The sequence below is a fragment of the Haematobia irritans genome, chromosome 5 (assembly GCF_050003625.1).
Source record: "Haematobia irritans isolate KBUSLIRL chromosome 5, ASM5000362v1, whole genome shotgun sequence".
NCBI classification, from domain to species: Eukaryota; Metazoa; Arthropoda; class Insecta; order Diptera; family Muscidae; genus Haematobia; species Haematobia irritans.
The window spans coordinates 90,649,440-90,675,417 of NC_134401.1; the positions used below are offsets into that span (position 1 = coordinate 90,649,440).

General features: G+C 33.5%; 1 protein-coding gene across 1 annotated transcript in view; it reads right to left on the reverse strand.

Moving 5' to 3' along the window:
- Positions 1–1,831: 1,831 nt before the first annotated feature.
- Positions 1,832–25,978, reverse strand: part of Reg-5 (Rhythmically expressed gene 5) — an 89,234-nt gene continuing 65,087 nt past the window's right edge. The window contains exons 2-3 of the mRNA XM_075310250.1: positions 14,204–14,393; positions 1,832–3,210 (exon numbers count right to left, since the gene is read on the reverse strand). Coding sequence (XP_075166365.1) covers positions 2,576–3,210; positions 14,204–14,393 — 825 coding nt within the window. The 3' untranslated portion in view covers positions 1,832–2,575. The remainder of the gene's footprint in view (positions 3,211–14,203; positions 14,394–25,978) is intronic.

A 25,978-nucleotide genomic window follows, 5' to 3' on the forward strand; every position in this document is an offset into this window, starting at 1 on the left:
TGTCAGTAACTTATTTTTTGTTACAAGAACAATGTTTTGATTATTTCCCCCATTAAGGCCGGTACTATGTTCATTCTTGCGAAAAATTTTTATGGAAACCATTATTTCGCACATAGAAAGCGGCGTTTTTTTAGGTAGCTTGGAGCGCTATTTTGCAGGGAGCGATATTGGATTAAGTTGGTGGTTGTTGCTTGTTTTTACAAAATAACATTTTATTTTTCCTTGGGCAATTGATCTGCTATTCCTTTGATCCTTTGTATAGTTTCGGAACAAAAATATGGTCCGTGTTTGATTTATAAACCCGCACAAATAGTTTTTAATAAATAAATTATTTCTTAATTAACATTGCAAATACATTCAACACGGCCATAAAAAAGTTCACAGGATCAAAACGAAATTCCCATGACCATTCAATTTGTTACAATAACCAATGCCGATAAATTTGGTTTTATGCTGCATAAAATAGTTGAGCTAACCATCAGTGAGACCTACATTATGGGAATCAACAAATGGTTGGTACAACCAAAAGTTGAGTATACTGATAGAATCTTAGTTCAATAAATATTTATATCAACATCGACATGGTAAATGGTGTGATGCTACAAAATTTACAAAACGGGGAACAGCATTTACTTGATAATAGTCCGCAATACAAGGAATATTTATAAAAAAGGAATATTACAAAAGTTTCCATAAAAATTGCAGGCTTCATACACCAACAAACACAAATACTTTTTACGGCAAGCGAGCTTTTTTATTGTATTAAGGAAGAACCAAAGTCGATCTGTATTTATATCTAGAGGCTTAAGGAAGAAATTTCTGGCAAGTATATATTGAATTAGGTTCTGTAGTTTGACTACATAATTGTAACCTAATAACCATCTGTCATTGGTATATAAACATTACCTATAAAAAATTATAAATTTATCTCACATATATGTAGATCAAAAGCCTTTCTTGTTAGCACCTTTTGTATTCATTTTCGTAGTTTATTATGATTGTAAATCTTGTAATAAATTAATAAAATCTCAATATAATCTGCCCTTTCATTTGATATTGGAATTTGGTTAGGATAATAGTAAAGAAAATCGAGGGTGGTTGCACCAACAAACAAAACAATTAATATGAAATTGCGACAACCAATGCAAAGTTGATCCAACATACTACCATGTAGTTACAATTGCCAAATGTTAGTTGTGCTGACAGATATCATTGATAGTTGATGGAGCCGCCTGCTTTCGGTTGGCAAATAATTCGTTTGAGGCAACCAATTTGTTTTCTGGGTGCACTTAGAGAAGCTTTGAAACACTCAGAAATGTCACCAGAATTACTTTTTGGTCGAAACTGGGTTTTAATCCACGACCCTGTGTATGCAAGGCGGGCATGCTAACCACTGCACCACAGTGATGTTTTTAAACAAAATTTTTCATGGGTTCCATGATGATCGGTATTTAAGATTCTGTTCGGTCGAACTTTTGGCCATTTTTTCCAAACGCCTCTGACTCTATTACTATCGAACCATTTTATGAAATCTTATATTTATAGTTTTAAAAGGTTCTTGCAAGTACGCTTTATTGTTTCGAAATAGACTTCAATTTAGTAACTTGGTGCGGTGCTACTTCTCAATAGTGACGGTGGGGAACTGGTGGGACTTCTAAGAATTTCCGACAAATTAAAAAAAATGTTGACAGGGAAATTGGATCATGTTATGTTAGGTTTTACAAAGAAACAGCGATCTTTACTATTATTTTGACCTTGCAATTTTGGGTTTGCGAACTTAGTACCAGCCTTAACGCAAATGCCTGAAAATTCGAAACAAAACCATATTTTTTCTCAAATTCATTTTATTTGTAAAATTAAATTACATATGTATAAAGTAATTTACAGATAATAATCTTATTCAATAAAGCACACAATAAATAATTAAAAAAATATGTTTGTTTTCGTTTTGAAGTTGGCGCATTAAAATTAATGTGTAATAGAATAGAAAAGAATAAAAGAGATGATAAGTTATGTATATTAAAAGGCCTACAAATACAAACGTGTGAAAAATATTTGAATTCAACAATTTTTCTAATTGAATTGAAATGAAATGTTTCACACAATTATGTATTATCGGGATGAAAAATATTTAGAAGAAAAACATAAAACGAAATCATAAAAATAATATTGAAAATTATTTATAATTATGTACGAGTATGTAGGTAAATTGTTCCATGAGTTTGTAATAAAAATGTACTTAAAATTAAGGAAAAATATTTTTATAATGAAGTTACAAAACAAAAAAAAAAAATACATATAATCATTCATTATGACATACACACAAATACACATTTACAAGTAAAAATACATTCACACAATTTCAATCACACATTTACATTTGCACATACAAAAATGCACCTAAAATTACAAAGTAAAGCTAAAGAAATGTCAACAGCAAGTGACATTTCTACCAAAATGAATGAAAAAAACAAAGAAAATTCCAGGGTTGTCATGCATAGTTTTTGTTGTACATAATACCATTATTGCTCCTTGGAAAATTCTTTAGATTTTAGAAATTCTTTTGACAATCCCCTTAAAAATGAGGGCGCTCATATGTGTAGCCTACAGCCTGACGCTGGGCACGTCCATTGCCTCGTCCATTCTCAAAAGGTGGCAACAATTCCTGTTGCTGCATGGCCAGATTGGTCAAATATTGCTGCTTAAGGGCATTGATGGTGGCGATTTTACGATGCTTAGCATTGGAATGGGTATTTACTTTAGGTGGTGGTGGTGCGGGAGCGTCTTGCCGAGCGAAAATTCCTGCTGCTGCATATTGTTCCAAGTCATCATCTTTGGCCAATGGTTTATTCTTATCCTCTTCCACGGGAGTGCCATCGGGCTTCACACGCACCACCGAGGGACCTGTGAGGAATGTATTTTGTGAATTGCTCATATCAAAAACATCGATTTGTGGATTATGAGCCATGCTGGGATATCCATAGGCTATATCCATATCCATGGCATATTGATGTTTGTGTTCGCTACTATCGAACATGGGGTTATGAGGATATTGCGATTCGGCTGTAGTGCTATCGGCTACATTGGGCCTTTGAGTGCTAGTTTTTTGATGGGTCAATATAATGATGCTAGTGGCTGGTGGTGTGGGCAAGGGTTTTCGTGTTGTAATCAATTGCGAACTATGGTGATCTCTCATAATCGATGTCCATACTGAAAAGAAATAAATGAAATTGCCATGAGATTTTTGAAATATTTGCCATATCTGCAATTGGATCCATTTTGTCTATCTTATACTCCGGGATTGTCCTTTTGAGAGGAATTTCTTTATTCCGGAAGTCCATTCACCATTCGTGATCGACAAACTCAAAAACTACTGAACCCATTTTCACCAAATTTTATATTCACCAAATGTTTTTGAGTTCTTAATCGGCATGTAGTGCCGTAAATTAGTCCGATACCGATTCAAACCTAACATTTTTTCGTAAAAATAAAGAAAGCCTACAGCAAAATTAGTTAGATTGCTACAGAATCTATAAACTTAAATTTTATGACGCCTAATGCTCTGTGTCGTATCTGCTATTGGATCTATTTTGTCAATCATATAGTCCGGCATTGTCTTTGCTTGAGGAGAGGAATTTCTCTATTCCGGAAGTCCATTCACCATTCGTGATCGACAAACTCAAAAACTACTGAACCGATTTTCACCAAATTTTATATCCGACCAATTCACCAAATGTTTTTGAGTTCTTAATCGGCATGTAGTGCCGATACCGACTTACACCTAACATTTTTTGGTAAAAATAAAGAAAGTCTAAAGCCGGGCGGGCCGACTATAATACACCCTGCACCACTTTGTAGATCTACATTTACGATACCATTTCAGATCTTTCAAATTGGATGGGTTCTATATATAAAGAATTATGTTCCCATGTACATATATTTAAAGCTGATCCGATCGGGACAATATTTGTTAGATTTCTATAGAATCTATAGACTTAAATTTTATGTCCTGTGGGGGAACACAATGTTAGTAAAAAGTATGGGAAATATTTAAATCTAAAGCCATCGTTATTCAATTCCGCAAAAGGTCATATATGAGTTATCGGTCGATAGATTTGTATTTGAGGTATAGCTTAAGTAATTTTAAAAATATTTTGACAGCATGGGTATTTTGACCCTCTTTATCATGTAGGAAAACATATATATGGGAGCTATATGTAAATCTGAGCCGATTTAAATTTGGCATGAACAGTTAGGATGTCAATTCTACTCCATGTGCAAAATTTACTTGAAATTAGGGAAAAACTCGGTCATCAGTGGTCATATGAGTCTAAGTCGGGCGAGATATATATATTTCCTTGGAGTAGAATTAACATTCTAACTGTGTGTGCCAAATGTGGTTGACATCGGTTCAGAGTTAGATATATCTCCCATATATATATATATATATATATATATATATATATATATATATATATATATATATATATATATATATATATATATATATATATATATATATGTATATATATATATATATATATATATATATATATATATATATATATATATATATATATATATATATATATATATATATATATATATATATATATATATATATATATATATATATATATATATATATATATATATATATATATATATATATATATATATATATATATATATATATATATATATATATATATATATATATATATATATATATATATATATATATATATATATATATATATATATATATATATATATGGGAGATATATCTAACTCTGAACCGATGTCAACCACATTTGGCACACACAGTTAGAATGTTAATTCTACTCCAAGGAAATCGGCGAAAAACTCTCCTAACATAGATCTCGGTCAACCTTTTCCAGAATTCCACCGAGTTTTCAACGATAGGCTGTGCTACTTGAACTGATACAGGATCGTGTCCATAAACTTTACAAATTTCATTGGTGGCTTAAGTGGCGTTCCTCTTCTTTTTTAAACAAAAAACAAAATCAAAACATTCACCACTGTGGTATCACAATGGACTGAATAGTCTAAGTGAGCCTGATACATCGGGCTGCCGCATAACCTAACCTAACCTAACCTAACCTAACCTAAAATCAAAATAATGAGAATTTCATTATTTTCAATTGTTTATGAACAGAAAAAAGTGTTTTCAAAATTTCCGAATCTTATTTGTTTTATGGCAAAATGGGAGTAAAGATGATTCAATTTGTATAAGGAAAATTCCTAGATGTTTTCTCCATAAGGAGTTAGCATAAAGGGCCCAAATAGATCCCAGCCGGATCTATACTAAAGACTGTACATGATTTGCCCGAACCGAAACATGTACAGTCTAGGCGTGTATAGATTTGTATCTGACGTTTTCTTTTCAATGACTCTATTAATCAAGTTCCTTAATCTATATTTGTCCATAAAGCTCGATTAATAATTGTAAAATTATGAAGACTATGTTAACATGTTATCCTTCCAACACCTCAGGCGATTGGTAGATATAGAGAACTCCAACGACATCTATTGACAAAATACGAAAAGACATTTGTGACTACTCAATATTTATTGAAATAGCATAAACCAGAGTGGATATCCTTCTCCTCATGAATATTTATTCCACCAGAATGGTACGGCCGGTGAGTGTCATGTCATTCGGATACAGAGAATACGTGGAGGACACGGGAATCACAAGATGGATTTGTAGGACTACACATTAAAAACAAGTATATACGGCCGTAAGTTCGGCCAGACCGAAGCTTATGTACCTTCCACCATGGATTGCGTAGAAACTTCTACTGAAGCCGATGGCAAGGTATCTTTATACTTCCTAACACCGTAATATATACCACATAGTCCATACGTGGTATATATTAAACTAAAAAAGGCTGATTAAATACGTATATAATTAAGTTTAAAGTTTCTATAGAAATAAAATGTTGACAAAATAACATTTTGACAAAATTTTCTATAGAAAAAAAATTTGGAAAAAATTTTCTATAGAAATAAAATTTTGTCAAAATTTTCTATAGAAATAAAATTTTGACAAAATTTTCTATAGAAATAACATTTTGACAAAATTTTCTATAGAAATAACATTTTGACAAAATTTTCTATAGAAATAATATTTTGACAATGTTTTCTATAAAAATAAAATTTTGGTAGATTATTTTTGGCTCTAGTGGCAACCATGATTATGAACCGATATGAACCAATTTTTGTGTGATTGGGGATCGGCTATATATAACTATAGACCGATATGGACCTATTTTGGCATGGTTATTAGCGGCCTTATACTAACACCACGTTGCAAATTTCAACCGGATCGGATGAATTTTGCTCCTCCAATATGTTACGGAGATCAAATCTGGGGAACGGTTTATATGGGGGCTATATATAATTATGGACCGATATGGACCAATTCTTGCATGGCTGTTAGAGACCATATACTAACACCACGTACCAAATTTCAACCGGATCGGATGAATTTTGCTCCTCTAAGAGTCTCCGGAGGTCAAATATGGGGATCGGCTTATATGGGGGCTATATATACTTATGGGTCGATGTGACCAATTTTGCATGGTCATTAGAGAACATATACCAACACCATGTACCAAATTTCAGCTGGATCGGATGAAATTTGCTTCTCTTAGAGCAATCGCAAGCCAAATTTGGGGGTCCGTTTATATGGGGGCTATACGTAAAAGTGGACCGATATGGCCCATTTGCAATTCCATCCGACCTCCATCAATAACAACTACTTGTGCCAAGTTTCAAGTCGATAGCTTGTTTTGTTCGGAAGTTAGCGTGATTTCAACAGACGGACGGACGGACGGACATGCTCAGATCGACTCAGAATTTCACCACGACCCAGAATATATATAGTTTATGGGGTCGTAGAGCAATATTTCGATGTGTTACAAACGGAATGACAAACTTAATATACCCCCATCCTATGGTGGAGGGTATAAAAATAAATTGAAATTTGTTTCCTAGTATCAAGTATGTAAATCTCAAATTTAACCCTTTGCCTGTGAGCAACTTTTTGTGTTTTGAGACTCACTGTCAGCGTTGTTTTTGTTCATTAAACCTTAACGGTATCGAAAGCTACATGTGTTTTTTCAAGTTTAATAAAAACAAGTATATACGGCCGTAAGTTCGGCCAGGCCGAAGCTTATGTACCCTCCATCATGGATTGCGTAGAAACTTCTTCTAAACACTGCCATCCACAATCGAATTACTTAAGTTGCGGTAACGCTTGCCGATGGCAAGGTATCTTAAAACCTCCTAACACCATCTTCTAAAGTCTATGTAAGTCCATACGTGGTATATATTAAATCAAAAAAGATCGTTCCAATACGTATATAATTCAGTTAGACAAAGTAGACATCAAATTTTGACAAAATTTTCTACAGTAATAAAATTTTAACAAAATTTTCTATAGAAATAAAATTTTCACAAAATTTTCTATAGAAATAAAAATTTTGACAAAATTTTCTATAGAAACAAAATTTTGACAAAAATTTCTACAGAAATAAAATTTTGACAAAATTTTCTATTGAAAAAAAATCTTGGTAGATTATTTTTGGCTCGAGTGGCAACCATGATTATGAACCGAATAAAATTTGAACAACATTTTCTATAGAAATAAAATTTTGACAAAATTTTCTCTAGAAATAAAATTTTGACAAAATTTTCTATAGAAATAAAATTTTGACAAAATTTTCTATAGAAATAAAATTTTAACAAATTTTTCTATAGAAATAAAATTTTGACAAAATTTTCTATAGAAATAAAATTTTGGTAGATTATTTTTGGCTCTAGTGGCAACCATGATTATGAACCGATATGGACCAATTTTTGTGTGATTGGACCAATTTTGGTATGGTTGTTAGCGACCATAAAGGTTAAAGTGGCAGCCCGATTAATTTTCAGGCTCACTTAGACTATTCAGTCCATTGTGATAAACCGTCCATTGTGATAGCGACCATATGCTAACACCACGTTCCTAATTTGAAACGGATCGGATGAACTTTGCTTCTCTTTGAGGCTCCGCAACCCAAATCTGGGGATCGGTTTATATAGGCGCTATATATAATTATGAACCGATGTGGACCAATTTTTGCACGGTTCTTAGAGACCATATACCAATACCATGAACCAAATTTCAGCCGGATCGGATAAAATTTGCTTCTCTTTGAGGCTCCGCAAGCCAAATCTGAGGATCGGTTTATATGGGGGCTATATATAATTATGGACCGATGTGGACCAATTTTTGCATGATTGTTAGAGACCATATACCAACACCATGTACCAAATTTCAGCCGGATCGGATGAAATATGCTTCTGTTAGAGGCTCCACAAGCCCAATCTGAGGGTCCCTTTATATGGGGGCTATACGTAAAAGTGGACCGATATGGCCCATTTTCAATACCATCCGACCTATATCGATAACAACTACTTGTGCCAAGTTTCAAGTCGATAGTTTATTTCGTTCGGAAGTTAGCGTGATTTCAACAGACGGACGGACGGACATGCTTAGATCGACTCAGAATTTCACAACGACCCAGAATATATATATATACTTTATGGGGTCTTAGAGTAATATTTCGATGTGTTACAAACGGAATGACAAAGTTAATATACCCCGATCCTATGATGGAGGATATAAAAACAGCTAATTTGGTTGTTAATTAGCAAAATGTTTTCATTAGTACGCACGTGCCTCAAGAAAAAAATATTTGCGAATTTGGAAAAAGATTTTTATACATGTGATTTTTTTTTTCAAAAATTGCAACAAAAATGTTGAAAGTTTTTATTAAGTCTGTTGTAGTGCATGTCAAATAAAATATTTGTGGAAGTCAAATCTTAGAATTGCAAAAAAACAACAGATGAGAAATTTTTAAAATTGTAAAGTTGCCTGTGGGCAACTTTGGGCAATTGTGGTAGTAAAATTACATATTTTTGGATATAAGTTCTAGGGAAAAAAAGGTTTGAAAAACAGTGATATTGAACAAATTTTGAACTTCGATTGGGATGTCCTAGTGACGAGGAATGCGGCGATGATGTGGAAGACGTATCTGCAGTGCTGGGGAGGAATTTGGAACGAATCGTAAAAAGGGAGGAAGCCATAGATATCGGCCTTCTTGGCAACATACTGGTGGATTAGCACGAATATTGGTGCTTTATTATACTTTGGTTTTTTTACAAAGCCAGTTAAAATGGCATGGACTCAAACTAAAAAACAAAAAAAAAACATCTTCGTGAATCACGCGAAGCCGTGAATGAAATTTAAACTAAATTTCGTGAGTAAAATTTCTCCGAAATCACGTTCATGATAGAATTCATGTTCACGATAAAATACACGTTCACACTCATGAACAAATTCACGTATTTTATCACGCTTAAGATTTCAATAGCGCCCATTATTTGATTGTGCAACATATTTTAATTGTGCTAATGGTTCCGTCGTGAGTTATGAATGTTAACAGGTTGGCTGATAAGTCCCCGTTCTGACACATAGATGGCGTCGCTAGTATTAAATGCATACTATTTTTATATAGTACCAACCTTCAAATGATTCGTGTCAAAATTTGACGTCTGTAAGTCAATTAGTTTGTGACATAGAGCGTCTTTTGTGAAGCAACTTTTGTTATTGTGAAAAAAATGGAAAAAAAGGAATTTCGTGTTTTGATAAAATACTGTTTTCTGAAGGGAAAAATACGGTGGAAGCAAAAACTTGCCTTGATAATGAGTTTCCGGACTCTGCCCCAGGGAAATCAACAATAATTGATTGGTATGCTAAATTCAAGCGTGGTGAAATGAGCACGGAGGACGGTGGACGCCCGAAAGAGGTGGTTACCGACGAAAACATCAAAAAATCCTTTTTTTCCGTCGATATGTGACAATGGATGAAACATGGCTCCATCACTATACTCCTGAGTCCAACCGACAGTCGGCGACAGCGTGGAAAGACTCAAAAGAGCTTAACATGGAATCGGGCAGCACTCAGTGATAAGAGAGAAGTTCACCAAAGTGGTATCACAATGGACTGAATAGTCTAAGTGAGCCTGATACATCGGGCTGCCACCTAACCTAACATAACCTTATCGATTATCTTGAGAAGGGAAAAACCATCAACAGTGACTATTATATGGAGTTATTGGAGCGTTTGAAGGTCGAAATCGCGACAAAATGGCCCCATATGAAGAAGAAAAAGTGTTGTTCCACCAAGACAACGCACCGTGCCACAAGTCATTGAGAACTATGGCAAAAATTCATGAATTGGGCTTGGAATTGCTTCCCCACCCACCGTATTCTCCAGATCTGGCCCCAGCGACTTTTTCTTGTTCTCAGAAAGGATGCTCGCAGGGGAAAAAATTGGCTGCAATGAAGGGGTGATCGCCGAAACTGAGGCCTATTTTGAGGCAAAACCGAAGGAGTACTACCAAAATGGTATCAACAAATTGGAAGGTCGTTATAATCGTTGTATCGCTCTTGAAGGGAACTATGTTGAATAATAAAAACGAATTTTGACAAAAAAATGCGTTTTTCTTTGTTAGACAGGTGACTTATCAGCCAACCTGTTATATGGCAACAAAAACGTTTATATATGCACCCAACAAAATGTGGATCTACAAAGTGGTGCAGGGTATAATATAGTCGGCCTCGCCCGACTTTAGACTTTCCTTACTTGTTTTTACCTTTAATCATGTTCAAGACATTTAAGAAGCGTCTAGCCAAAATTTCGGGTCGCCACGCCCATTCGTTTAAGCGGTAGAGAATGTTGCCTGTGGGCAACTTTGGGCCATTGTGGCAATAAAATTGTTTATTTTGTAATAATAGACGTATTATATACCTTTCATTGGCTTTTATTGGAGTGAAATTTCACTCACGCTCAGGAAATATTTGTACTCATGCACGTCATGTGGAATTCACGCACGAACAACGTTTGTGCCACATGCTCCCGCACGATTCACGAAAATTTTCATCATTCACGACAAATCCCGTTATTCACGAATATTTTCGGAACACGACAAGTTTCGTGGCTCAGTAAAATTCTCGTAATTCATGAAATTTCTCGTGACTCGCGACAATATTCTTCATTCACGAAAATGTTCGTGACACAACAATTAGCATTCACAAAATTCTTGTAATTCACGACATATCTCAGGACTCGCTGCAATTACTGATGAGTAATTATGTTACATGTATTTAAATTTGACTCGAACTGGAAAAAATTTGTTAGACTTCTACAAAATCTATAGACCTAAAATTTTAGTTGGCTAATGCCCAGGGGTGGAACACAATATTAAAAAAAAATGGGAAACATTTAAATCTGTACTAATTTTGAGGCAACTTCGCAAAAGTGTATTTATGATTTATCGGTCAATAAATGTGTATTAGAATAATAGACAAATTGGTGTCATGTTTACAAGTTTTAGACTTAGCAGTGGCGATTTAAATGTGGATATTTTTGCCATTTTTGCCCAAATCGGAAAAAGCTATGTCTAAATCTGAACCGATTTCAACCAAATTTGAAATGCATAGCTACAATGTTAATTTTACTCCCTGTGCAAAATTTCGCGTAACTCAGATTGCAACTTTGACCTCTGTGGTCATATTACGCAAAATCGGCCGAAAGATATATATGGGAGCTATATCTAAATCTGAACCGATTTCAATATAATTTGGCATACTTGACTATAGTACTAATTGTTCTCCTTGTGCAAAGGTTGAACCAAATTGGGGTAAATCTCTGGCTTCTGGGGCCATATAAGTGCATAGTTCTGAACCGATTTCAATAAAATTTGGTGTACTTGACAATAGTACTAAGAAATTAGCAAAATTTCAAGCTAATTAGGATAAAACTCAGGCTTCAGGGGCCATATATGTGCATATCGGGCGAATGATATGAGAGCTATGTCTAAATCTTAACCGATTTCAATCAAATTTCGTACACTTGACTATGGTACTAATAGCTCTCCTTGTGCAAAATTTCAAGTATATCAGGGTAAAACTCTGCCTTCTGGGCATATCGGCGAAAGATATATATATGGGAGCTATATCTAAATCTGAACCGATTTCTTCCAATAGGGTTCTATTCTCCCAAAACAGAAACTTGTGCCAAATTTGAAGTCGATTGGACTAAAACTGCGACCTAGACTTTGATCACAAAAATGTGTTCACAGACAGACGGACGGACATGGCTATATCGAGTCAGGAGCCCACCCTGAGCATTTTTGCCAAAGACACTATGTCTATCTCATCTCCTTCTGGGTGTTGCACATATGCACTAACTTATAATACCCGGTTTCACAGTGTGGCGCAGGGTATACAAATTTAGCGATAACTGTAAAAATTCGGGGTCGAAAGGGTTAAAAGACAATTTTCTCTTAAAGATATCCTTACTTAATTCTCCGCTTCTTTGGCTCGCAATCAATACCAAAATTATTAGTGCAAATTCAAAAAAAGTGAACTCTCTATTTCACTAAAGCCAATTTAACTTTAAAGGGTGATACGGTCAAAATTTGGTCAAGGGAAAACGCGTGTAAATCGGTGAAATCGTTTATTTAAAAAATCAAATTAAATTTCTTTTTCAAGTTCAATTAGTATAAAATTCAGGAAAAATATTCAGTTAGGCTTTCGCTTTTCCAAATCCGAATTGCTGGGCCTCACGCTTGACACCTGCCATCAGATTTTGTACAGCCACCTTGTCCACCTTCTACGCCGCAGAAAGCCAGTTTGCCTTGAACTGCTGCTCGTCCTTAGCAGTTTTTTTGGTCTTCTTTAGGTTCCGCTTGACAATAGCCCAGTATTTCTCAATTGGGCGGAGCTCTGGCGTGTTGGGAGGGTTCTTGTCCTTGGGAACCACCTGCACATTGTTGGTGGCGTACCACTCCATGGCCTTTTTACCGTAATGGCAAGATGCCAAATCCGGCCAAAACAGTAGGGAACAACCGTGTTTCTTCAGGAAAGGCAGCAGACCTTTATTCAAACACTCTTTCACGTAAATTTCTTGGTTGACAGTCCCGGAAGCTATGAAAATTCTGCTTTTCAAGCCACAGGTACAGATGGCTTGCCAAACCAGATATTTCTTTGCGAACTTTGACAGTTTTATGTGCTTGAAAATATCTGCTACCTTTCCCCTTCCTTTTGCCGTATAAAACTCCTGTCCCGGAAGCTGCTTGTAGTCGGCTTTGACGTAGGTTTCGTCGTCCATTACCACGCAGTCAAACTTCGTCAGCATCGTCGAGTACAGCCTCCGGGATCGCGCTTTGGCCGTCGTATATTGTTTATCATCGCGATTTGGAGTCACTACCTTCTTGTAAGTCGATAGTCCGGCTCGTTTTTTGGCTCGATGCACGGTTGTAGACGATACACCCAGCTTATTTGCGGCATCTCGGAGAGAGAGGTTAGGGTTTCGCTTGAAACTACCGGCAACTCTCTTTGTCGTCTCAGCGGCTTCCGGTTTTCGATTTCCCTCAGATCCAGACTTCCTGGCTGTCGACAAACGTTCCTCAAACACTTTAATTACACTTGTAACGGTTGATTTGGCAACTTTTAGCGATTTTGCCAGCTCTGAAGAGTGAATTCCAAAATCAAAATAGGAGCAACATTCTACACACACACACCTTCAAAATGAGGGGTGTTCAGGTTTTTTAAATGCAAAATTGAAAGAAATACGTCAAGTTTATATTGACCAAATTTAGACCGTGTCACCCTTTATTTTAGTTCATGGAATTATTATGTTTGGAGAAAGTTTACTTTACTCTAATAATTTTTTGGGTACGTAATCATTCTTTAGTTGAACTTTGTGATCAATCTGTAGTGGAGGGTGCATAAAATTCGGTCTGGCCAAACTTTTATTTATTTACTTGTGTTTACCTCGCAGTGGTCTCTAATAGTCTAGTGGCCATATCCTTAATAAACGGCTGTGATTTACCCTGCCCAATATAATGATTTTACTAATCAGTGGCGTTTACTGTGGTTAAGGAAAAAGGCAATCAGATTTACTTAACCTTTCCCTAATGATATGCTCTAGAATTCCACCTCATTGCTACTTTTTAATCAAATCTAGAACTATTATCGACTTATACCACACCCTTGGTTCTGTCAAATTTCCAACGATATTTACTCTCCAAATGTAAAAGAAAAATATAATGAAAATACTTACTCAAATCACCAGCATTTCGTTGATAAGGATCCAATGTCTCCAATTGAGCATCTGTGAAGGTTTGTAATTTTTCATATCCATAATTTAGCAAATCGTGCTTACACTGGTTAACTGGTATATGTGAGGTTGCTGCTGTCGTCTTACACTGAACACTCACCAATTGGGCAAAATGGGAATACAAATAAGACATCTGAAACAGATAAGGAAAAATGAATACAAGGATCGTTAAAAAATTTTTTTTGGTTATAAAAATTTGAGTTTCCTCAAGATCTCAAGATACACATACACATTTAAATTATTTTGTATGACAATAAATTGTTATTTCAAATAAACCATGTTTGTAATGATTGGTTGACAATTTGTATTCGAAATTCGTGCAAAATAAATGTTCCCCGAAACAAAAATTTACATCCATTATGTGTTATTTGTTTTTTTTTTTAGTTTGTGTCTTGAGTCTTTCGTTTGAAATGGAAATTTTGTAGCGATAATCACGAAAGAGCTATAAATCAAACATATAATACGTATTTACAATTATTACTTGTTCTGAGGAAGGTGGTGATGGGGAAATTGGGGAAAATATTTGTTAATGTATACGATAAGAGATATTCAAAATTGTATTTCGAGAAGACACAAACCGTTAATATCGACGGTGTGTAGACAAACTACAGCGCTGTGAATGAACTTGAGACGTATGTACATGTTTGGTCTATGGTCTCACGTCCATTCACAGCGCTGTAGTTTGTCTGCACACCGTAGATGGCACTTTTTCTTCGGCAAGGAAGGAATGATTTTTAATTTGTTTTTGATGTGTTTTCATTCCTTTCTTCTTTTAAAAACACATTTTTTTTCAAAATTTTATTTCAATAGAAAATTTGTTAAAATGTTATTTCTATAGAAAATTTTATTTCTATAGAAACTTTTGTCAACAATTTTCTTTTGAACTAAATTTTTTCAAAATTTTAGTTCTATAGAAAATTTTGTTAAAATTTTATTCGTATAGAAAATTTTCTCAACATTTTATTTCTTATTTTTCATGTTAGCCTGATACTGAAACAGGCGATTAACGTCCAAATGCATGATAACAAAATTTATAATTAGTTATTAATCGAGCTTTATGGACAAAGTAGATTAAGGAACTTGATCAATAGAACCATTGAAAAGAAAACGCCAGATACAAATCTATACACGCCTAGACTGTACATGTTTCAGTTCGGGCGAATGAACTTTTCCACAGCCTTTAGTATAGATCTGGCTGGGATAGATAACTCAATTTTGGGCCCTTTATGCTAACTCCTTAGGGAGAAAACATTTGGGAATTTTCCTCTTACAAATTGAATCATCTTTACTCCCACTGTGCATCATCTATCATGTAGCTACTTTGTCCATAAAGCTCGATTAATAATTTATTATAAATTAAGTTAAAATTTTATTTTTATATAAAATTTTCTCAAAATTTTATTTCTATAGAAAATTTTCTCAAAATTGTATTTCATGTAGCTACTTTGTCCACAAAGCTCGATTAATAATTAATTATAAATTAAGTTAAAATTTTATTTCTATATAAAATTTTCTCAAAATTTTATTTCTATAGAACATTTTCTCAAAATTTTATTTGCATAGAAAATATTCTCAAAATTTTATTTGTATAGAAAAATTTCTCAAATTTTGTTTTTATAGAAAACTTTCTTATAATTTTATTACTGTAAAAAGTTGTGTCAAAAATTTATATCTATAGAAACATTTGTCAAAATTTTAGTCCTATAGAAACTTTTGTCAAAATTTTATCTCTTTAGAAACATTTTTTAAAATTTAGAAAGAAAAATTTTTTTGCCTGTAATTGTAATTTAAACAAGAAGAACTCTTCAATCAATTGACACTCCATAATAGATATCAGTATCGGGCTTCGGTTGTTCACAAATAATCGAAAAACGTGTCATATTTTGTTAGGCTCAAATGTGTTTGCAATTCGCAAAATAATACAAAAACAAGTTATACGAACAAATTTTGATTATTGTTATTAATCTATGACCATTAATTATACAAATTCAAATAAGATGTCGAAAAAAAGCTCACACAGGTATGTATGACATTTTATTCTCCTGTTTTGATTTTAAATGAAAGCTTTTTTCTAAATTCAATATATCTTCTATTACTGGTACTTTTCTCCGGAAACCCTGAGAGGTTCACACCAAATTTTCTGCTTGTCTAGATGTTGTGATGCAAATGTTGAGTAACCAAATTAATAGCCCAAAAAACAAACTGGTCTTACCGTTGAAGACGTAAAACAGAGATGTGTCATCATTTCATAAAGATTGGAACTTCTTTGTGAATGTTAGTCAAACGTCAAATATTTTGTTACTTTAAGTGAGGAATCAATGATTTTTGGTAATTTGTGTTTTTTTAATTCCATTGACGTCTCTTTATATAAAAAAAAACACCACGGAAGCCTTTATGCCGCTATGCGATATTAGATTGTGCAGATCAATTATTATGCATTTAATAAGACTACACTGAATGAAAAAAAATCTGCTGATAACAGCAAACATTGTTTTAGTTGAAACCGCAGTAGGAAGTTTGCTGCTTTTCCTTATTAACTGAATTTTTATACTCCCCGCCATACACTGAAAAAAATATTGTCATGTCCTTAAAATACGAGTGCGAATTTTGCTAAGTAGAGAAAACGCATTTCTGTAATATAAAATTATTTTTTCTTATCCAAAGTCGATAAACCTTTCAATGAAGTCGTTTTGTTCTTATAATTAAGTGATTCGACCTAAAAATGGGTATCTTAACATGAAAGAAAATAATGCTTGACTAAGTTCAACAAGTTGTGAAAAAGTGTTCAAAATTAAAGAAATTGTCTTTAAATATGCATCTTGACAACAAAGCAAACAATCGTTCAATAATACGACATGTTTTTCAAAACTTAAACACGTTTTTTACTTGAAACATAGCATAATTTCTGTTTGAAGTCGGGTCCGAATTTATTTAAATTGTTGTTAACGCGTTTTTAAAGGTCGTGATAAACGCACGCGATAAAATGATTCAATTCGTATCCTCGAATCAAGTATGCAAAACTCAAATTTAAAAGAGAATTGTGTCTTAAATGGTTCCTTACATCAATTCTCCGCTTCTTTGGCTGGGAATCAATATCCAAATTATTATTGTAACGACAAATTTTTTGGAACCGGGAATGTTTTTTTTTCAGTGTAGGATGGGGCGTATGCAAACTTTGTTACGCCATTTGTAACACATGGAAATATTGGTCTTAGACCAGTGTTGCCAGGTGATTTTGGAATCTTCCCCCCAAATCTTAAGTAAAAAACCCCCAAATTGTACCAATTTTTTTTCAAAAACCCATAAAAATTTTTTAGTAATGCAAATAGGTAAAAATGGGCTTCCCAAATTTGTAAAAATTAATACTATAGTAATGCACATCAAAAATTCAATTTTACAAAAAAAAAAAAAAAAATATCTAAAAATATAATATGTATATCAATTAAAAAATCAGATAGGAGAAAATAATTCAATGAATAAATGTTTCAATTCACACCCAGCAAACAAATTTGGAAGTTCTTCTAAAGGCATAACATTAAAAGCACTTCCAAAAATGACTGTTTGGTGCGGTTTTTCATATTTTTAATGGGTTATTTTAACTTGTTTTGTTTCAAATAGATTAAAAACAGGGTAAAAATTAATAAAATGGAACAAATTATTCAAATTTTATCGGTAAAAATGATGAATCCAAACGTTTCAGACAAGCTTTAGAATGTATTAGAAATCATAAAAAATAATAAAAATTATTTATTTGGTAAAATACCACAAAATTTTTTAATGCACATCAAAAACACTGAATTCAGATCACACCCTAAAAATGATTCAAATTCAGTGCAAGGGCTGTTAAAATGGTGGACATCTGTCCTATGACAAGCCCATGTTAAATTCATCGCTTCTGCGCCAATTTTGCTCCACTTCCGGATCCAAAAAGAACATTTTCACTACTTTTTTGACGACGTTTTTTTTTGCTGGGACATTAATTCAAAATCAAATCAACAAAAGTTAAATTCAGTATATGCATTAAAAATGTTTAAATGTGCTCCCTTTGCATTGTATGATTTGTTGGAAGTAAATAATTTAATCGTTTCACTTGTAAGTGTAAGGAATTTAAGGAATAATGTAAGGAATATTTAACTCTTAAAATGCTTTCAGTTGTTAAAGTTAAGATACGGTTTCTTAATTTGTTTTTAACCGTGTCGAATATTAGAAATGCCCTTTCAAAGGAAGCACTTGAAAAGAGTAGCGAAAGCTGTCCTAATGCATACTTGCTTATATCGAGGGATTTGTGCTGATCTCCCTCGTATGTTTTCCGAATTTGGTTGAGAATTGTTTCACTTTATTGGATGTTAAATATTTTTTGCCCCTAAACCCCCAAATAAAAGTTACCCCTAAAAATCCCCCCAAACGGTTAAAAACCCCCTAAATTTGGGGGGGGGAACCCCCAACCTGGCAACACTGTCTCAGACCCATGAAGTAAAGGGTGATTTTTTACGAGTTATAGGAATCATTTTCAAAAAAAAACATAATATTTAGAAAAAAGAATGAAATCCCTCTTTGAATCGATATTTTAAAAATGAGCCATGGATAAATTCAAGGAGTTGCTTCGCTTGCACGAAAGTGGTCAGTTACCGAATTTGGTTTTCTCTGATGAGAAGCCATTTCAAATATAAAACAAAAACAAAATGTTCGAGTTTATTTGCCAACAAGTCAAGCTGAAAATTTTACCATCGCTCCTCGCTCGTATTTAACGACTCTGGGGTGAAAATAAATGACGAATATTATTGTCCTAAGGTCAATGTTGAAGCCCTGGGCAGACAAACATTTCGGCCGCAAACCATTGACATTCCAACAGGATTCCGCATCATCGCTTTCAGCATGCTTCAACCAAGAATGGCTTAAAAATTAGGATCCTAGCTTCATTTCTGGCGCATAATGACCACCAAAATCTCCGGATCTCAATCCGTTCGATATTTGCGCCTGGGACATATTAGAAATTAAGGTTGACACTACCAAATGCCGATGTGTCGATCATGCTGAAGATTATCCGATCCTATAGAACCAATATAAATCGATCCCCAGATTTGACTTCCTTAGATAGGTGCATAATTAGATATTATATCGATATAAATCGATCAATAACGAAAGTTTCTTATATTAGTATTTAATTTGTCATTTTTAACTAACGTAGGCTCCACAACCTAAGCAATTTGATTGTAGAAGTGAATCTTTAGTTGAAAACCATGGTGGAAGGAACATAAGATTCGGCCTTACCGAACTTTCGGCCTAGGGTGTCCAAAACCGACACCGGTTAATCGGAAACAATTACACAAACCGAAACGGGATAGTGAAAATCGGCATTTTCGAAGGTTAACTGGTTTTTTATATTCCAATGAAATGACCATCTACTTAGTCATATGTTTCTGCCGAAAGTCGAACTTTTTGAGGTACTGGAGATGAGAAACAAGTGACTACTTACAACACGTTTTCACTAAATAGAATAAAATAATCTTTTACTATGCAGCTCCTTCTCTCTCTCTCGCTCTGCGACGATTTCGCATTCTCCGATAAAACTGAACAGATAAAAATATGTGATTTGCTCCCAAAAATATTTCCCTCCTCAACGAAATTTTAGTCAAACGAAATTCCGCTTGTAAAGTCCTTTCTTTGAGAGCAAATAAATCGTAATTTATTATAAGTGAAGAAGTATTTTTGTCTAAAATTTCGCTCCTCAGAAAAGAAAATTTTTCTTTCTATATACAATTCACTGAAGACATATAATTTAACATCTACAATCAGTAAAGGAGTATTTTCATAAAAAATAAACAAAACTCACTTGGAAAGGAAGTACCTTTACGGAGTTTTTATACAGCATAAATTTATCCTAGGCAAATATTTTCCAAATATCTGTTTTTTTTTTAAATAATGATGTTATATATCCAATATGAGTTAAAAATGTCTGTTGGTTTGGCTGTGGCGACGGATTCTTTTTTGATTTATGTCAAACATTTGCCTAGTGTGACCAAAGCATTAGAATATTTAAAAATGTTCGTTTTATTACAATGAATTGGAAATTATTTGCTTTTATGAAAAATGAGTGTTGTTCATTTTCACTAATTTATATTTTTTGGTTTTAACCGGTTTTGAGCAAAATAAAAAAAAAACGAAAACCGGCTTTCAAAAATTGGGATTTTCAGATAAACTGAAAACCTACTTTTCAAAAAACCGTTTTTTGGACACCCTCTTTCGGTCATATATATTTGTTTTGTTTACTTTGGTTTAAAAAACAAGGAATTTTCCACCAAGAAAATTTCATAAAATTTATAAATTTGTGTCGAACTTCGTACACTCAAAAAAAGTGAACTGTCTATTTCACTAAAGCCAATTTAACTTTATTTTAGTTCATGGAATTATTATGTTTGGAGAAAGTTTCATTTACTCTAATAATTTTTTATGCACGTAAGTTAAATTAACTAAAACCGAGGAAAAAATAAACTCAAATGAAGCGTAAAGATTAACTACATTCGTGTCTTCCACAAAATAGTTCAGAATTTCTTTAAATTTGTAAATTTTACCATAAAAGCGTCCACCATGAACTTTGTATGTCACTAAAGACATTCTTGCAATTTTGAATTCCAAGTTTTTCCTTCAAACTACAAAATTTTCTTTAACAAGTGAAAAAAACTTAGTTATGTCTAATAAATTTTCTTGAAAAATATTTACTTATTTTTATTTCGAAAAATATTTACTTATTTTATGGCATCGGCGTGATGCCAACGTTTGTAATATTGTTTAGTTAAAATTTTCTAAAAATATTCAAATTTTTCTAAAATTAACCGAAAGTTTTCTTCCTGGTGGGTCCACTGTTTTTTCAGTGTATGGAACCGATTTTTTGTTTTCCGTAGTCCAGTTATTTGGCCAGTGGACAGCTAATACGCCAACGCTACAACATGGATATCCGGAGTTATTTATACACATAAATTTTTTTTCTGATTCAACCACGAAATTAATTGATCCAGTTAACCCTCTAATGCCCAAGCCCGCCTTTAGGGGGCCTTTTTTAATAAGGACGCTTTTAGTAAAACACACCTTAAGACAACAAAAATGGGCAAAATAAAAAGAAAACTTATTTGAAACTATTCAAGAGGCTTTGCAGCATATGCTGAATTTCACCGTATACATTTGTCTTGCTTAGTTCTCTTGCTTTTGTGTCGTTAACATTGAATATTTAATCAGCTGGCAAAAAAATTGGGGCATTAGAGGGTTAATATTTTAATTTAAATGTCTTCAATCACAGAAATTATAGAATCAATTAAAAAAAATAATTGAAAGTCAATTAAAAAAATAATTGATCCAATTAAAAAATTAATTGATACTATTAATTTTTGTGATTGATTGTTGTTTCAATTAAAAAATTTGTTTAATCAATGAAATCTTTAATTGAATATTTTTAAAACACAATAAAGGCTTTAATTGAAAACATTTTCGTGAAATTATATTAAAAAAAAACAAAAAAACAGTGAACTCACATGGACACTAAAGCTAATTAAATGTTATTTTAGCTAGTGTAAATTATTATATTTTAGTTAAAGTTCCCACAATATAAGAAAGTGTCCTCCATTTTAATAATTTTTGCTGTATCTTATGGTGATTTCGATTGGTTGCATATTTTACACCTTACCCCCAATCAAAAATATTTGTTCGATTGGAAAATTCAGTGCAGCCTACCCAACATGTGCACGTTCGATTGACGAGGTGATACCCATCGCAAGAGCAAAAGTGCAACCCATTTTACACCGTACGGTGCAGATGGTTACACTTTCAATCAGATGTTGAAGACGCTTTTATTCTTCGACCTAAATAATAGCGTTGTTGCAAATACAAAAGAAAGTGCGTGACGCGTGTATTGCGGTTGCTTTTCAATTTCTTCAACACAGCTGATTAATTTACCAATAAGAAGCATATCGTTTGTTTAGTGCCGCGACAACAAAATTCGATATTAAATATTTTTAATATAATAGCAAAATGCAAAAAGCAAATGCGTTTTTTTTTTTTGGCCAACACCATTGTAGATGCGCTATTGGAGAGTAGTTCTTCTCACGACGATGAAGAAGTTACAACATCATTGCTTGGACGAAATGACCAACGGCGAGTCAAAAACTTTGTTGAGGATGTAATTAATTTGTACTCTGAAATAGAAGTAAGATCATTACAAATATATAAAATCAAAAGTTTTAACAATTTCCCTCAGTTCAAGAAAAATTTGCATGTTAGTCGAGATTCCAATAATAGTTGTTAATAATAATCGAAATATTTCCGCCAAATTTCTTTTGTTTTGATTTTATATCAGTGTTGCACCTGTTTTGTTCGTTTTCACACGCAAACGGTGTTGTCATTGCAAGGGGTTTCGGCAACACTGTGGTAACACCATAAAATGTTGTACCATTTGTATGCAACACTTTTTTCCCAAACGAAATCACCATTAGTTAAATGAAAAAGAGAAAAAAACTTATACTCAAAAAGGGAGCATAAAGATTCGTATTTTGCACAAAATAGTCACAATTTTCCTAAAATTTGAAATTATACAAAATTGTCTTTAACAAGTGGGGAAAGTAATTATGTCTAATAAAATTTCTTGAATTTGTCGAAATATATTTACTTAATTTTGTCATATCGGCGTTTGTAATATAGGTTAGTTAAAAATTTCTAAAATTAACCTACAATTTCTTTCCTCTTGGATTTTGAGTGTATATTCATTACCAATCTAAAATCTTAAATTAATTAAAAGATATATTTATGGTACTAGTAATGGATTTATGCGAATCATCCATTGCATTTATATTTAATTGCTTTATTCAGCCGATAATTAAATCGAAAAAGGAAGGTGTCCATTTAGTATGCAAAGTTTGGAATGTCTAAGAAGCAAACTAAAAATAGGCTTGGAAAAAGTACCGACTGAATCTCACTAATCGTGTGAATGCATATTCATATCATAGACGACAGTTAGTGTCAATCCATTCGTCATTGCTACTGATCCCGCAGTAGTCTCGATATCCGTCATTACCACCAATAAATTTCATAGTGCCTCTGTCTGGCAGACTACACTGCAAGTATGGCTTCATTACCAACCATAGAATTTATGGCTTTTAGTAACGAATCGCAAAACGACAATCGTAGATAAGTCTCGTACGCCGATGTTCTTAAGAGTTCCATTTATTATTGTGCAAATATGTTCATATGCCGGTAGAGAAGTACGATCGAATGCATGTCATGAATTCATTGATTACACCAACATGTCTGTATATGCGTGGTACGTAGTACATGAATTAACGATGTGCATTTAATTAACGAAATGCAAAAAAGAAACAAAAACAAAAAAAAAACAGATCTATTAAAAGATTGTACTTTTCAAATTTTCAATTGATTGCTAATTCTCAAAGATTGCGGAAATTATTTATTATGAAATAAATCGATATGAAAAAGGCTTACAGTGGCGAGCATTTGTGAATACATATGTGTACTAAATATTACTTTACAACACACACTGAAAAAAAGCATGCCCGGTTCCAAAGATTTTGTCTTTACTTTAAAAATGTTGGTATTGATTCCGAGCCAAAGAAGCGGAGAATACAAGTAAGGATACTTTTAAGACACAATTCTCTTTTAAATTTGGTTTTTGTGTACAACTTTATTTTCCATGTCCTATATTTGGACGATTTTTTGCTTTGTAGTCAAGATGCAAAACGACAACAAATTTAAAGACTTTTTCTGATTTAAATTTAAAGAATTTTTCTGATTTATTAAAGTCAAGTTGACCTTATAAGCATTTTTTCTTTCATGTTAAGATACCCATTTTTAAGTGAAATCACTTAATCATAAGGACAACACGACTTCATTGAAAAGTTTATCGATTTTGGACAAGGAAAAAAACTTTATATTAGAGAAATGCGTCTTCTATGCTAAGCAAAATTTGCATTCGTATTTTAAAGACATGAAATCTTTGACCTCACGACAATATTTGTAAGTGCAAACTTGAAGTAAGACTATTTTTAGGACACAAATCTAGTTTGAATTTAAGTTCTGCGTACTTGATTCTAGGAAGCCAATTTAATTCATTGTTTTCACCTTTTTTCTTCGTGTGCTAAAAACATATTAACGACAACTCAGATTTCTAAATTCAGACTCGACATCAGGTAGACATTTTACTATGTTTGAAGCAAAAAAAGTATTTAAAATAATGTTTCAATGTCCCAACATGTCCCATTTTTAAAACTTTTTTGCTTTGTAGTCAAGATACAAAAAGTCAACAAACCTAAAGACAATGTCATTAAATTTGAAGAATTTTTCATAACTATTAAAGTCAAGTTGACCTTGATCACTGACAATTATCTTTCAAGTTAGGATACCTAATTTTAAGTCGAATCACTTAATTATAAGGACAAAACGACTTCATTGAAAAGTTCATCGACTTTTGGGCAAGGAAAAAAACTTTATATCAGCGAAATGCGTCTTCTATGCTAAGCAAAATTCGTATTCGTATTTTATGGATGTGAAATCTTTGGCCTCACGACAAAAAGTTTGAAACTCTAACTCCCAACAGTGAGGTGTGGTGTACACGGACCCCGGGGAAAAAAAGATATATAGATTTCTCCAAATTGGATGGACAAGTGGGTTTCGGAGTATATTCTAAAGATCTGGAACTTCGAATAGCGAAAAGATTACCTGATCACTGTAGTGTTTTTCACGCTGAAATATTAGCAATAAGAGAAGTGGTGAATTGGCTGAGAAGTAATGATCCAAGCAATATTGGCATTAATATATACTCAGACAGTCAACCTGCAATAAAATCCTTGGACTCTGTGTTCCACAACTCGAAAACGGAGACTGCCGCAAATCTCTCAATGAGATGGCTGAGCAGCACAATATTCACCTAATATGGGTGACTGGCCATAGGAACATACCGGGGAACTGCGAAGCAAATGAGCTAGCAAGGCTAGGAACTACCTTACATATTCCAGGGGAACTAGAATCTGTTGGTATGCCTCTGGCTACCTGCAAGCTCTTACTGCGTGAGAAGGCTGTCATGATGACAAATGTTCGATGGGAGAATTGCAAGGGTTGTAACGACACCAAGCAAATATGGCCCCATTTAAACTTAAACCGCACACTAGATATGCTAGTATTCTCGAGACGCCAGATATAACGGGTCGCTGCCTGATAGGCGATTTTGCAAAAACTATTGGCGCGAAGTATACTGACTATTGTATGAGCTGTCATGATGCGGAGGAAAAGGAATCAATTAAACACCTCTTGCGTGAGTGTCCTGCATTTTGTGTAAGGCGTAAGCAAATTTTAGGGGCATATAGTTTCAGATTACTGGCGGACCTGGAAAACGTTATCTTAAGCAGACTGCTAATGTTTTTGGAACAATCTGGTTGGTTCAACAAAAGAAATTAATAGAGAAGGTTCAGCGGTTAAAACTATAAGTGCCCTTATGTAATAGGTACTTTTAGATAATGTGGTATCACAATGGACTGAATAGTCTAAGTGAGCCTGAATCTTAATCGGGCTGCCACTTTAACCTAACCTAACCTAACTTTGGCCTCACGACAATATTTGTTTTAGTGTATAACATAATAAAATTTATTTGATTCCGTAAGAAAAAGAACACTGAAAAAAGTATTTACGTGATATTAAAGATTAAGAAACCTAAATTTTAGG